Source organism: Sturnus vulgaris, chromosome 3 (genome assembly GCF_052056855.1).
Source record: "Sturnus vulgaris isolate bStuVul1 chromosome 3, bStuVul1.hap1, whole genome shotgun sequence".
Classification (NCBI taxonomy): domain Eukaryota; kingdom Metazoa; phylum Chordata; class Aves; order Passeriformes; family Sturnidae; genus Sturnus; species Sturnus vulgaris.
Genome location: NC_142245.1, coordinates 85719384 through 85735334, shown reverse-complemented (window position 1 = coordinate 85735334; position 15951 = coordinate 85719384). Strand labels below are relative to the sequence as shown.

Below are 15951 nucleotides of genomic sequence, written 5' to 3'. Positions count from 1 at the left end.
GCCCTCTATTAGCAAGGCCCAATGATGAATAGAAATTAATTCTTCAGTGACTGTAAATCCATGAAAAATAACTTGAATTTTATATAAGATACATATCTTGATATAAGAGTTCATGACTAAGTTAAATTTGATTAAGGCTGTTAAATCCATCCAGGCTACTGCTGAAATACATCCAGATGATTTTTTCTCCCATTGAAAATGATGGGGATAAACTGTTAGGATTCCAAGGACTGTAAATGGGCTTTTCAGTCATTTGTAAAAAACTGTTATGCAGTTCGTTTCATAAATACAAAATTTACATATTTCTTCATTTTGTAAGTCTTTTTAGAGAAGCTGCTCTGATGGATTGACCTTATCTGGCAGCTAGAGGCTCCAACAGGACAAGGGGAGAAAATAAGATGGAAAAGCTCATGGACTGACATAAAAACAGGGTGCTGGTTCACCAACTACCACCATGGGTAAAACAGACTCAGCTTGGGATTTAATTAATTTAATTTACTGCCAGCTAAAATGGAGTTGGATTGTGAGAAGCAAAGACAAAACCTAAAATACCTCCTCACTCCTCCTTTTCTTCCAAGTCTCAACTTTACTTCTCCACTCTGGACTCCTCTGCTTTGTCCAGCCACGTGGCACAGGGCATCAGGCATGGGCTGAGACTAGTCCACAATAGCTCTCCTCTGTTGCTCCCTCCTCCTCCAGCTTGGAGTCCTCCATGGGTTGCAGACTTTCAGGAAAAATACTTGCTCCCATGTGCTTTCTCCAGGGGCTGCATCTTCTGTCAGGCAAACCTTCCCCACATGGTCTTTGCAGGATGTGGGGAATCCCTGCTCAGGGGACTGCAGAACTTCCTCCCCTCCTCCTTCCCTCGCCTTGGGGCTGCCAAGGCTCATTTCTTTTTGTAGCCCTGCATATCATGGGATCAGCTTGCCATGTTCTACTTAATCACTTCCTCTTCTTTGGCTGTAAATACCAGTAGTTACTGCTGTCTGCAGTGAACTGACTGGATTAAATCCTTGGAATTGATGCTTGAAACAATAGCTTGTTTTCAGGGCAAACTATGCAGATTTTTAAAACTTTACTTTGGAAGACTTTCCTTTTTTAAAATCTTCTATCCTTTTTGAAAAGTAGAATATCCTTTATGCAGTCAGTAGCACGTGGGTTGCAGCCATCCTTATTCACTTGCTTTCATTTCTCATTTTTTTTCAACTTCTGTTAATTTTTCTGATTATGATTAAATTTTGAAACCATATCATGGCAAGTTTTGAGGCAGTGTTACAGGATTTATTTCCATTATAAGATAATTTATGATTAAATATTTAGTAGATAATGCTGCACTTAGCATCCCACTGTTACATTGTACATTGTGTAATGAATAAGAATCATACAAAAGCAACTTTGTATACACCATGTGGATGAAGATGAGTTAAATGATGATGGAAGAGCTAACTGTAGACTAACATCAGCATAAAATGGCTGTTTTTCTATTTTAGCCCTAGAAGGATGACATTTGGGGTTTAACTATTTTAATATTTGCTTTTAAAAGCCACTCTTTTGGAAGTGCTAAATTATGGCTAGAAGAGCTTCCTGATGTACAACACCTTATTTACTTGTAAGTTGTCTGTGTTCTCAAAACTCATCTGACACAGGGTGATCTGTGCCCTTTCACTGGGTTAAGCCTTCAGTTTGTGTGGTAGAAATCTGCATTTTAGTGTTTTCTTAGATGATCATTGCCAACTAAAATCTATTTTTTTGCCATACCTATGTCATAAATGTAGCTACCACAATGTTTCTTGGCTAAGAAAATCACCTTTTCCTCCTGGCTTCTATTTTGGTTTTATTTTTCTGTCCTTTTAAGTATATAACCTCTCCAGCATACATTTTAACAGTAATTACTATTTCTTAGCAGTTTATTTTACTGAATAGCTGAAAGATATGTACTTTCTCAATCTTTTTTCCTTCTTTATTTCAGATAGCTTTCTGGATGGCTGACTTTAGCTGTCCAGTAATTTCCTTTTTCAATTTAAATGTCACATATTATTGTATTAAATGAGTGCAAAGAACTTAGATTCCTGTACTTCAAACAGCAAGGAAGGAGAGCATTGTTCAAGATTATTGTAGTACACAGCAATTCTTAGGCTTCTGTATAATAAACATTTTGGGCTGCTAAGTTTAGCAAATACCATAAATGTTTCAAAAAGAAAAGCTCCTTGTGCTTGCACAGCAAGTGACGTGGCATATTCTCAACAACTCTTTCAGACAAAGTGCTTGAATCTAATTATATAGTAGAGAGAAGGAGAAATAAAAATATGTAGATTTAGAAATTAAAGAGTCACTTCTGCTTTGATTTAATTTGAAAGACAGCCATTAAAACCATACAGAGGACTTGGTACTATAGTCTGACTTACACAGAGCATGACATTCAGTGAAGATCCTAAACCTTTCAGTTCTGTCATAGTCTGCAAGCAGCAAATTCTTACAAGGGTAGCAATACTGTCATCACTTGTGCTCAGGGCAAAAAAACAAAGAGGCCTCTTCTAGTGGTTGAAGGTTAAACTTCAGAATAGGTTGTTTCTTTAAGGGAAAAAGCAAAGGATTTGCAAATAAAAGACTGCAGTGCCACATGATTATTACAAAAGCTGCTGGATGTGCTTTGTTTGCTTTTAGAGCTTTAGTGTCTCATAACCAATCTGCTGCTGTTTTCTGCTGTGCTCTGAGAGTCCTGGCAAGCTCATTTGTAGGGTGGTTTGTCAAAGTGCACATGTGTGAAGGCTTGGTAATGTCTTATGCTAATTATGACTGAAGAGATGTAAAGCTGACCTAAAATAATTTCTCTTAAAAGAAAAAGACAACCCTGAATCCCCAAATGTCTTCTTTCCTTTCTGAAGAAAAAAATCTAAACCCAAAGAAAAAAACTTCAAACTAAAGAAAGGAAGTGGAGTTTTGTCTGAAGCAAGTTTTATTTGTCCATGTGTCATCTCTGTTCCAAATGCAGTAACTTTTGCTATGTGACAACAAAACAATCCAATTTTGTTGCTTTTCCAGCACACTAGTTTCCTCATAATCCCTGATATTTGTCCTACTTTCTCCCTATTGTCCATCTCTCAATTTTTTTTCCTCAGCTTGTTGCCTCTGTCTTTTCTTCTTACCCTACTTTGAACTTTTTTATCTGTTTGTCCATGTTCCCTTGGACATCCGTTCTTCTTGGCCACCTCATCTCACAAGTCGTCCCTTCTTCCCTGTGTTCTTTTGTCTAAAGAACTGAAGTGGTTAAGGGAAAGTTATTAAAGACAACAGAGCCAGAAGAGCCTGACCTCCAGTAAACCAGTCGTATTTAAGCTGGGATAAACCGCTCGTTTTAGTATAATCACCTAAAACTTACAGAGACAACCAGAATAACACAGTACTAACCTTATAAATATGTAGTCTACTGACCTGATTTCAGTGTAAAGTTAAAATTAATTATAAATGAGAGAGAAATACAAAGGAATGTCCAAACTCAGATTCTAGAAAGAGTAGATACTACTGAAATAAAATATTCTAGAAAACCTCTCCCTGTGGCTGTGGATGAGGATGGAATTGTCTGATTTGTCTATTATGTCTGTTTTGGATTTAAATAACTGAAGTTGATTTGTTTAGCTGAGATCATTCTGCTGGCTGTTACATAATCTGAATTTAAAGAGCTCAAAGATGGAGTTACAATAACATACAAGGATCAAATCAAAACTGAGAGGAACAGTAGTGGAGCACAGAATATTTATCACACAGCTTGGTCAAATGGTCTTTGCAGTTCACAAAATGGGCACAGTCTTTGAACCCAGCAGAAGGCTGATGTATTTGAAAGTTGGTTTTGATATACAATGTGATCAGGGTACTCCTGCTTCCTGCAAACTCCGTGCTTGTGTTTAGTGTTCAGCTACTTCAAATATGGCTGAATATTGAGCAAATATCAGTATGCAGGAAAGATGATCCAAGGTTGGGTAACAGTAGATGGATCTCACCAGCTCTGGAAGCTGTTGCTATGGCAAAGCTACCTTCTACCAAGCAGGGAATAAGAAAGTTCTCTCCTTAGTTGCTGACATGGTTCTCTGTCTTTTATATTAGGGATCTAGCTGGCCATTAAATTTAACTCCGGACACACACAGAAACCTGCAACACATAAATTCTTTACCTGATGAACAAGATTGTTTGCTTTTGTTGAACAGGCATGTGAGCACAAGTCCAGCTCATGGTCCCTGTATTTGTACCACCATGGAGTAGGCATCTCTCTATTTCAGATAATAAAGAGGCAAAATATCCTTAAGTGTTGCCTCTTCCCCAAATGGCCTTGTCACTGCACTATCTGCCTTTTATTTGTTTAGGAATTACAAAGCTTCATTAGATATCTGAGAATATACAGGTAAGTGCAGAAGATCAGAATGGTTCTCCTCATCTAGCAAAGTTCTGATCTCAAATTTTAACCTGTTTTTGTAACAGTAGCTTCATCAAATAAAAAAATGTCATTACTGTTTGATTTTTCTAAGTGTATTGTTCTGCACTGCTTTACATCATCTTACCTTATTGAAACTGCCCTCTTCCCCTGTGTGGTCTGCCAGTAGTATTGCAAATTCAGAATAGTAAACCTCTGATATTAATGCTGGGTATAGTCTGTAAATTGACTGTCAACAATGTGCTGTTTAGATCAGTTAAAAAATTGCAATATTCTTACACTGGCACAAAAATCCTAGTGCATTTTCCTGTCCCATTTTCCTTTTCCTTATCTTTTGATTCGTCCATATTCAGATCCACAATTGTTTACCCTTTCTCAGTCTCCCACAGTCTTTGCTTTCCTAAAAATCTACACTTTTCCTTACCAAGAACATTGTTTTCCCCAGTTTTTCTTTTAATTAAATCTGAAATATCCACTCAAATTTGTTGTAGAACACTGATACTCTCTCTTCCCCTTCCTCAAATCTTCCATCCCAGATTTACTGAGATTCCTTTGTGCTCGAGCTTGGTAGCACAGATAGCACAGAATTAATCAACTTAGCCTCAGACTCTGCACCTGGAGCGAGAGGTGGGAGAATTAAAAGAAAGGACCATGGACATCTCAGAAGGTAGGATCAACAAAGATGAAATTTTAAAAAACCCAAACAACAAAAAGCCAAAAAACCTGTGTCATCCTTTTGGTAAGGGAGTAACTGCAAATCAGATGTTGAGCCAACTCTTAGAGTCTTGTGTTTCCTCAGGTTACTCTGGTCGCTTTTTCAAATGAAGAGATCAAGTTTCTGGTCTGTGTAGGGTAGAATGTTGTATAGGTTTTAAACATTAAGAAATTGCTGTGGTGATATCAGTGGGAAGAATTTGCTTTCTGTAATTATAAAGATTCCGTGCATTTACATTCATAACAAAAATTCAGGCTTAAGTATTTCTAATTATGTGAAGAAAAACTATAAACTTAAGGATCAATCTGGGATAGATAGTGAAACCTGAATATACATAAACATGTATAGGGCATAATCCTATTTGGTGCTTTGCCAAAACCCTTACTAGGTAGTAGTAATTGTTGCAGCATACTAAAGGCACCATATGATGTTCAACATTCCCCAAGCATGGAAAGTTCTGCCCAGCTAAATTTACACCATGGTGCCTTTTTTTTTTTTCTTTTTTTTTATTCTGAAAACTAGGTATTTCCCAAATGTTTATTTGTGAATTTAGCTCTTTCACTGAGAATTTACTTTCTTTCACTGAGAGCTTTTTATTTTGAGCTTTTTGTTTTCTTAAGAAAAGTTAAAGCATGAGGGATCAGTCTGGTGGTGGTTTGTAATGATTTTGTTTAAGCTTACATTTCCAGGTTTATCTGGATTCTGTTCAGTACTGTTATCTGTGTGTCATGTAAAAAAAGTATTTGTAACAGATCAGAAACCATTTCACATCTTTGTGCTCAGCCTCAGGAGGACTGTCCCAGACAGTGGTGGTGAGCCAGGGCTGTGTGGAGCTGCCCAGGCACAGGAGGAAGCATATGCTTGGTGCCACTCTCCTCCCACTGTAAAACTCACAAATTAGATACCTAATTTCACAATCTGGTTGCAAGGGTCTGACAGCCTTATTCTAGGTTTTGTGTGGACTTGGGAGTATGGGAGCTCTAAGCAAAACTCAGCAGCCAGAACTTCTCAGCATAGGAGTTGCTGGGGAACAGAGGAAAATTCTGTCTAAGCAGAGTTCATATTCATAAACTGTGATTCTCTGCAAGTGGAAAGATGATCAATCCAACTGATCAGAGAAGATTTCTGTCAAGCTGCATGGCAGAGATCACTGCAATGAAATCATCCTGCAATATGTCAAAAGTATGTTTTTTCCTTCTCCCAAAGATTTTGTTCTTCCGAACATGATTTTGGGCATTTGTTATAACTGACAGATCCAAATGTGCTGCACACGCTCCCTTATGTTCCCTTGGCAGCTTGTTATGTCATCCATAAAAATCTTTGTCTTCACATGATTGTCACTTTGCTGTATATTCAGCCCATTCCCACTACGGGTATTCCTGAACTGCCAGCCATTCACTGTTGCCTTCTTACCCTCTTTACATGGCAGTGATAGTCCTCCTCTTCCTCACAGCCCCTGAGTTTTTGCATCATGTCTTCACAGTGCTCTGTTAGTCTCAGCTCCAGTGTCTCTTCCTATGGATCCATGCAGTGTCTGTAAGCTTTGCTTGTTTGCTGTGTCCATTTTTGTTTCCCTGAATTGCCTCTGCAGACACAGATGCCCAGAACAGATCTCCTGGTGACCCCATGCTCCTGGTGGCCGTCAAGGCCAGTATGTTCCTCTCATTAACTCCGCATTGATAGGCATTGTACAGGTTGGGAACCTCAAATACATGTTTTAGGTAGACAACCTCTCAAACCTAGAGGGGATGACATCGGCTGTTCACACCTTCAACACAGGATTGAGACCTAATCTCTGGAGATGTGTATATATATATAATATATATATATACATACAAACATATATATTCTATAAATATAAGAAATCTTGGTTCTCACTATATCATATTGGAAGTCTTCCAGCACTCAGTCACTCCACCAGCTTTTGGTAGAAGCTCTTGGATAGCTGAGGAAGTAGCTCTGTTCATAGCTGTGTTCATGTATCACGGTGTATAGTCCAGGAAGAAGATGGGTCAGCATGTGGTGGGCTTTCCACAGGCCCTCATGTGAGCACAGTGCCTCTCCACTCAGATCTTCAGGTTATATCTATGGTTTGCTCTAGGGCAGAAACCTGTGTAGACAGTGCGACCAAAAAGACCAGACCTTCTAGCAGTGAAGTATGTAACATAGCTGAAGAACAGTAAGGTTATTTCTCAGTGCTTTATTCTTTAGAGTTTCACAGAGTTTTTGATGCTTGAACATGTCTCTGGAGATCGAGTCCAAATCCTTGCCTAGAGCAGGCCCAAGTAGATCAGGTTGCCAGGATTGTGTTCTTTTGTGTTTTGAATGTCTCCAGAGATGTAGAATCCATAACACTGTTTTTAATGTATTGCTGTATATCTAAGAATATAAAAATCAAAATTTATTTCATGCCTATCAATTCCCCTATGACCTGCACTAGTTGACCCACTCATTTTCCTTCCCATGAGCTTTTTATAAATAATTATATATATATATATGATGTATTATAATATATAAAAGAATATAGAAAGATAAATAATGGTGCTGTAGTGAAAGCTCCCACAGAACTGACGAACACACCCATCCATGATTAAAGACAGTCTGGTTCTGAGCATTTCTAAATTTTTGCTGCTGTTTGTAAATATATAAATGGATAAACAGAGTTGTCTCTGTTTTATGAATAGCAACTAAAACTTTATGTCAGTCCTGACTGTAAAGCTGTTTCATGCTGTTTACCTTATTTTTGTCATATTTCTGCAATGTAAAAAAGATATTTTGTGTTCTATGTGTATCTGTAACTATAGGAACCATGAAATGATTAAGAGGAGTACAGCTTCTGTGGCTCATCAAGACAGCCAAATGTTCAAATAGATACACAAAACTTTTTAGGGTTTTTTTTGTAGAAGGTTAGAAGAATACACAAAAATGATCTGTGAGATAATTTCTAGGGCAACTTAATGGTCTCTGAAAAATGGAGATTGATATTACAGAAAATGTGGCTAGCAACTATGGCTAACATGACTACTATGTTATCAGAAGAAATGGAAGGAAATTCAGGCAAGAGAAATACAGTTGAAAAAGAATCTAATCTACGAGGAAAGAGACCAAAGCTGTAGTCTTGCATTAGAAGATCAGAGCTATAACTATGACAATGCAGTTTTCATGGTATTTTTTTAGTACCATGTGTTAACTAATTTCTTTGAGTAGCAGATTTAGAAAAGAACTTGCAGGGGAAGAATATTTAAATTACTGTACGTAGATGTGCTGGTTTGAATTTTTGGACACAGTTACTGCCTTCACCACTAGTGATTTTGCTTTCTTCCTTGAGCTCCAAAGATATTCTCAGAGAAGTACATGTGTCTAGAACATGGCTGTGTGCTGTTTTAGAGATGATATTTCATATTGTTACTTTAGAGTTGCCTAAGTGTCTGAGTTCCAACACTCAGATTGCTACAGGATTATTTTAGATAATGTTTGATTTTTGGGTAAGTTGTTGTCGGCAGCTTTCTGAAAGATTGGCAGCAGTAGCTGAGAGATTTTGGCAGAAGGGCATGTGAAGAAAGTCAGATGTTTTTTCTTTTTTTAATCTTAAAATGACTAGTAGCACTGATGCTAACAGCAACGGCAACAAAACTAGCATGAAATGCCCTTTTGATGTTAACTCCTTGAATCACTGTTCCACTGCATCTTTCCCCCCTCTTATAGGCAGTTTTTAGCTGTAGATTTAGGAACCTATGCCAGGACCATGATTAGAACCAGTACATCTATTGCCTAAAAGTAGGCATCCAGTGCCATTTTTTATGCCCTGTGTAAGACACATGGATATGGCTGGCACATGGGACCTAACTCCTGTGGCAGCGAGGTGGGATATGCTGACTTACTGCTAAAGGCACTAGGCTATCATTAGACATAGGATTTTATTTTATTTCACTGTTTCTACATGAAAGTGAGTGCACTCTCTTTGGCTGGAGACCTAAATACCTGACATGCCTATTGGCATTTCAGTGTAGACAGAAACAATTTAGGCATCTTACTCGAATCCTTATTTGTACACATAGAATCTCATTTGAAAATGTAACATCTCAGTTAACTGAAAGGCAGGCAGAAAAAGAGTAGGAGGTGCAGTCTCTTGGGCAAGTGGAAAATTCTGGTAAGGCAGACTTCTAAACATCCCTCCTGGAAGCTCTCAGTCAAGCTTGTAAATGGCACCACAGGCTTTAAGGCATCAGGTAGTTCTGTGAGAAGCCTCATTTGCTATGAACATGTCTTGTGGTTGAATTGCTGTGTCGATTCTGTGACGCCAGAAAAGATTACACTAATGAAATATTTATAGGGCTTTTATAGAACTGCATGTTTTATGTAACTTTTAAGAATATAATCACCTAACTGGAATATAATCATCCAAACCAGAATAAAAATATCTAGCTAAAAACCTAAGTTCTGAAGAAAATCTGATCTGGAAGAAGCCGATTCCACTGGAATGGAAGAACAGAGAGTAATAATTTAAAATGTCTTTGTTGTCACTGTCCTGAAATGGCTGAGCCCTGTATGTCTGATGACCATCAGCATGGGCAAAGTGATCCTCTTCCCTGGCCGGAGAGGTGGGCAGCAGAGAATTGCATGGTCCTGTTGAACCCTTCTGTCTAGAGGAGAGGCTTTAGAAAAATCTGAACCTAGACTCCTCAGCTACTTCTTTACTAAGAAATTAAACATAATCTGGGACTATTCCTAAGTTTTAGAGTATCAGTGTGAGTAAACTCAGTGAGGCACAGGGCTACTTAGCACACCCTTGATCTTCTGCCTTTAGCATTTTCTTATCAACTTTTCTTGAGAGGTGGGGAGTTGGAGTGTTCTGTGGTGCACCTCCAGGAAGAAACTCATTTGGAGTCACCTTGCTTTGAAGCAGAGAAGAGATCCTAGCAGAGATATTGATTATTTTGTGTCATTTGGCTTCAGTGCTCAAAAATGTTTCTGTGCAAGTCTAGTGTGCCAGTATTGGTGTCATTTCAAGATGTAATTTAATGGGAGATGCTGAGAGAGTGCTGTAGGCACAACATACCCTTATCCCCATTTGCCTCTGTTTCTGGTCATATGATTTTACTACTCATCATTCCCTCCATGAAAAACATAGATGTGACAGAGAATGAAACCAGTTTAAGAAAATGCAGATAAGTTTCTGTGATGTTTTTAAATACAAGTGGGTCCTGGGAGAACCTGACCATCAAGGAACTGTATACAAGTGAGTGTGTGGCACAGGGAACATTCCTGTGAGCAAGAAAGGGAGAGAACAAACCCAGATAGGAAGAAGGAAGAAAAAGAGAGGAGGGAGCTGGGAGAAGACCTTCCCTTTTGCTGAGCAGGAGCTATTGGATGCACCCAGCTGTCTGTACATTTTGAAAAATGTATTTAATGGAAACTTGGACTCGTAAGCACACTTTCATTAGAAAGGCAGAGTTGTTTATTTATTAATTTTGGACTAATGTAAGTATTCAAGTAGATTTTCAACTTTATTTATTTATATTTTAATGGAGCGAAGCGATCATGACATTTTAGCTAGGATTTTATTACAGAAATAATTTTGATATACCAGAAGAGATAAATGCAATGCTGTATAATAATTTCACGGTTTGCTGCATGTTTTTATGTTATCTCAGAAAGGTTAAGTGATGTATAATCTAAATTTTGTGAATGAAAATTTTGTAATGTAAGAGCTAATTGTTATAATTTCTTCTCTTTGACTTACAAGAGGTGACTTGTAGGGTGGTAGCACAGCTCTGCTGAAGTTAATGGTGCCTCAGGCAGTGAAGAGGGTCCACCTATTAGATCTGTCTGAAATAACTAATGTCTTCCAAAAGTGCGTAGAAGGAATGTAAATTAAATCAACAACCTGAAAAAATGTTGTGTGTACACCCTTCAGAAGGGAAATAAGATAGTGTGAAGGTTCAGTAAAGAATAGCTTGTGGCCTGCTCTGCTAGCACACTTGTTACCTAATTTGCTGCATAGGGATGAATCAGGATGCATGAGAGTCATCCTGATTGTGGGATTTCAATTTGTAAACTCAAGAAGTATAAAGGAGTGTGCTCCTTATGGACCCTCCTTAGAATCCGGGCTTGGGTGAAGGATTTGGGGAACTTGCTTTGACCTCAAGTCTGAGTTTTGCCTGGCATGTGTCACATAAATTTGGTATAACTTTTGTGCCCCCCACAATGTGGCTTTAGCCTCCCAGTGCATGTTTGGAAGTTTCCAAATTTGAATTTGATAAAAAGCCTTTTTTCTACATTCTAAAATGCAGGTTTGAAATATGCAGTTATGTAGAATTGTTCTTATTTTTGTAACTGAAAATGCTTTTACTGTACGTATAGTTTTATATATATATCACTTACTATGGGCTCTTTCAAGTTGGAATTTCATGTTGTGTTAGTACAGGAATACTGTTCCTCCTCATGGTGGATCACATTCAGCAGTACCTGTAAGAGTAAGTTTGAGGAATTTTTTCTGTGAATGAAATACTCTATATTTCACATGAAGGCAAGCATGGGATCCTTCTAGCATGTTTTCACGCAGCCTGTAAAGTTTCCACGTGAATCTGTGTGGGAACTGTTGACCCACCTGTGCTGAGTCCTGTGTGTGCCACTGGTCTTTTTTGTTATGTAGCAGTAAAGCCCAGAACCCTTTGCTATGCTGCAAAAATGCACCTTTTTCCAGAGCCATGCATCTGAACCCTTGGAATGAAGAACACCCTTTTACTGGTTCTCTTTAATAGCTTCATGTGTGAAATTGCATTGACATGTGCAAGGATGCAATAAACCAGAAACAAACCCAGAACCAGAAAACAGACTCGGGATGTCTTGAACGACTTAATGTAGCACTTCATCAGAGCTCACTGTCCAGAGGGAGTAAACAGAAACTATTTTTGAAGTGACAGGCCAGAGTAAAATTGTCTAACACTCTTCATTTTACTGATGCATCGGGTGGAGGTCCAGAAGCCACATTAGAGAACTGTAATCCTTCATCAGAGCATTTGTTTGGTTGCCTAACATCTGTGGATTGTTAAGATAAGTTATTACACAGACCTGCTTTAGTTTAGATTAGTTTGGACCACATCCCAGTATATTCAATCAGGGTATAATTCCTGCATGCTGCTAAATTGCTTGCTCCACATACTTCTCTAAAAATGTTTTTCAATATACAGTTTTGTCACTGAAACTCTTCTGTCACCTCAATTTTTTAATTTTTTTTTCCTCTTAAAGAAGATCTTTTATTATTTTTTCTTTTGGACCGAATAGATCTCAAGGCAACTGTAGCATTATTTAATTCCTGAAGAGATTCCTAAACAGGGATGGTAGTATAGCTGTTGTGTGAGTATAATACAGATTTCCTATGTGTGTAATCTGTGGTGATTGGTATGTATTGTGTCCAAGATGCAGAGTTTAAAAATAGCTGTAAGAAAATGGGTTTGTATTTACTTGTCTAGTATTTCTTCTTTCAGTATTCTGTATTTTTCGGAGTCTGTTTGTGCATTAGCAATTCTTACTTGTTTGTATCTCATAATATTTTGCATAAATTTAATTACAGTATCAAAGGTAATTATGTAAATTATTAGTATTTTCTTGAAGTTTATTACATAATTTATACATATTTAAAATTATTGAATACATTAAGTTGTAAAGGAAGTATGTTACTGGGCTTGCATTCATACACATGTATGCAATTTAATTAGGATAATTTACTTCTACTTTAGTATTCCTTATCCTTTAAACAAACTCTAGTTGATTAATATTTTTAACAACACTTTCTTCAGTCTTTCTTGGAAACTGATAAAACACAGGTAATGACATGTTTTGTTACTGACTTTGGTTTATAGCATTGACATAGATTTTATACACAGACACATTTGCATGCACACTCTTATTATCTGATGGGCTAACAGCTATGGCAGATCCTATAAAGGCATTTTAAAATTTGTCTTTTTTTCTTTTAGCCTTGCTGGTTTTTTTGAATACCTGTAATAATAACCTGATAAACTGAAAGTCTGTTCTATTTAGAACAGATAGTTTAATAAATTGAATTGCTGGTTTTCAAGGTGTACTAGATGGAATAAATTAGACATTTTGAAATCAAGGGCTTTATTTTTGTTGTTTTTTAAAGGTCTAGCATTTATCTTTGTCAAAGTTGCTGTTTCTATTATCCTACTGAGTATTATTTGTTTCCATGATGATATATGTATGTGCCTCTTTTGGAAAACTGTAGCTTTTGATTAAGATTGGGTCTTTTTTAATTAATGTGTTAGTAGATACTTTATTATCCTTCTTAAATAGATGAAATAAAACAGTCATCTTTTGATAAATGTACAATCCTGACAGAGGGTAAAGAGTTGGATGTCTTCTCTGTGTAGTTTGCTCAAACAAGGCAGAGATGCACTTGGAAATTCTGATGTAGTTTTCAGACCTAAAAAGACAGTCTATTCTAGAGTGTTTTAAATAAATTTTAATTATTTTAAATGTGCAAAATGCCTAAAATTTTCATCGTGCCCTGTAAGCCATGCACTACCTCCACAGGCCAGGGAGGAAAAGAGCTCAGTAGCAGAACTTTGTCCTGTTTCAGGTTCTTCCATGAAGTGTTTTTTTCCTCTTCATTTTAATTTTAAGCACTGTATTATTTTGTGACTGTTGCATCATTCCTGTGTTTACACAAAATAATTCAAACATATTTTTCCTTCCAACTTTTGTCATCCTTCTTAGCCTCATTGCAATTGTACTCATTCCTATAAACTTTCCATATTAAATTAAGATATTTTCTTTACCATTTTCCTTAATAATAATCAGCTTTGTTTCCTCTCATTTCTATTTTTACTTCTGACAAAAATCCCCTCTCTCCTATATCCTTCATGCATTTTGCCTATTTTTTTTTTCTTTCTGAAAACTGCTTTTTTTTTTTGTCTTTAGTCTTGATTAACCAGTCATTTTTCTCTGGTGAGTTGCTCCTGTACATAAGACTGTCTCTACAGTGTACGGGCTGGAAACATAGAGTCTTGCTTTAATGTGTGTGCTCCTGTTTATCTGTGTGTAAGGAATTAAACCCCCCCAATTAAAAAAAAAATCCTAGGCACCACAGTCTGCACACAGCTTAGTTGTGATTTACAGGGACACATGTTTGTTAATTCATTATTTGCAGCTATAACTTAAAGAGATAAAAATGATAATTTGCAAATAGTACAAAATATGCTACTTTTGCATTCTTTTCATTGGTGTATTTTGTTTTCTGTTAGTAGATTTCTTAAGGTTTTACTTTACACCTCTAGGTAGTTGCAGTAGGTGTACCTAAAATCATTCACAGTACATAATGAATTTATTTGCAGGATAATTTGGAGTTATTTAATGTGAGAAAACTTAATCACAAGAAAGTACTGTGTCAATTTTCTGTGACCACAGAAAGGAAGCTGGGAGTTAGCTGGGCAGGATACTGTCCCCTGAGGTACAAATCCTGTTTGCAGTCTGGAGGGCTGGTCTGTCCTGACAGCGATCCACACCAGTGGAAAAAAAACCAACCCACCCCCCCTGCATCAACCCCCCAGCAAGCACTGGTCCTGTTGTCGGTGTCTGTTCAGAGGAGATCTAGGGCTGGGCTGAGGGAGGATTGCCACAGGTAGGACTGATGTATATTGACAACACGTTTTGGAGAAGCTCGCGTAGCATGTGCCTGTAGGATGCTCGGCTCTAGCCAGTGGAGCAGCATGTTCTGGGTCCTGCCATGAGCACCAGCATCCCTAGTTCAGAGAGCCAGAAGTTGTACCTGCTCTGCTGTAGTGAGCATGCATTCCAGGCTCTGGCAGGCAGCTGCACTGACTCTTCTTCTTGTCTTCAACTAGGTTATGTGGGTATGCAATCTGTGTCGAAAGCAACAAGAAATCCTAACGAAATCTGGAGCGTGGTTTTTTGGAAGTGGACCGCAGCCCTCACCCAGTCAGGACGGCACGCTGAGTGATACGGCCACTGGCGCGAGCTCGGATGCGCCCAGAGAAAAGAAAGCAAGACTTCAGGAGAGATCCAGGTCACAGACTCCCCTAAGTACAGCAGCTGCCTCAGCACAGGACATCTCTTCTTCCAGTGTGCAGCCTGACCGTAGGAAAGGAGCTGAAGTGTCGCAGCCGGCTATGGGCCCCGACCAAAAGCAAGCTTCAAGGTCTAGAAGTGAACCTCCAAAAGAGAGGTAATGCTTTCTGTCTGGATAGAGCCTACAATTATAAACGCCAGCTCAGCTGGGCCTGTGGTATGTTTGCTACTGTGCTAAAACAAAGGGCAAATTGGTGTTCTGACCAAGGAAGGATACATTTTTACTAGCAAATACATTGTCTGTTTTGGTCTGTGCAACAAAAATGAGGGGGGAAAAAAGTATTTTGTGGATATTTCCATATACTTAAATCCATTTTTTTTGTACGCTTTTAATATAGAATTAAAATTAGATTACTTTTAAATTTTAAATTTGACAGGTATTTTAAAGTTATTGAACAAAGAACAAGTCTTTAGCTTTATTCGAATTTTTAAAGCAACACTCTCCTGAAAAATCTACACCTAAGCAATCAGAAAGCACACCGTATGGAATTCTTTCAGATAAACCAATATCTTATATCAGATAAACGTATGTCTTTATCAGTGAAATTTCCAATTTTATTGTTAAAAATAATACAGTTAAAAGACCTCATTTGCATGTGTGAAGTTAACATTCATGTAGAACAGCAATAGTACTACATTGAATTCAGAGCAAGTTGTTTGCAAGAATAAAGCAACCAGAAGAAAACTGTTTTAAGTG

At 37.8% G+C, this 15951-nt stretch overlaps 1 protein-coding gene across 44 annotated transcripts in view; it reads left to right on the top strand.

Annotated features, from left to right (window-relative positions):
• Nucleotides 1–15951, top strand: part of RIMS1 (regulating synaptic membrane exocytosis 1) — a 311085-nt gene that overhangs the window by 126670 nt on the left and 168464 nt on the right. For all 44 annotated transcript variants that reach the window (XM_088162186.1, XM_088162183.1, XM_088162189.1 and 41 more), the window contains one exon: nt 15011–15351. In XM_088162186.1, the coding sequence (XP_088018312.1) occupies nt 15011–15351 (341 nt within the window). The remainder of the gene's footprint in view (nt 1–15010; nt 15352–15951) is intronic.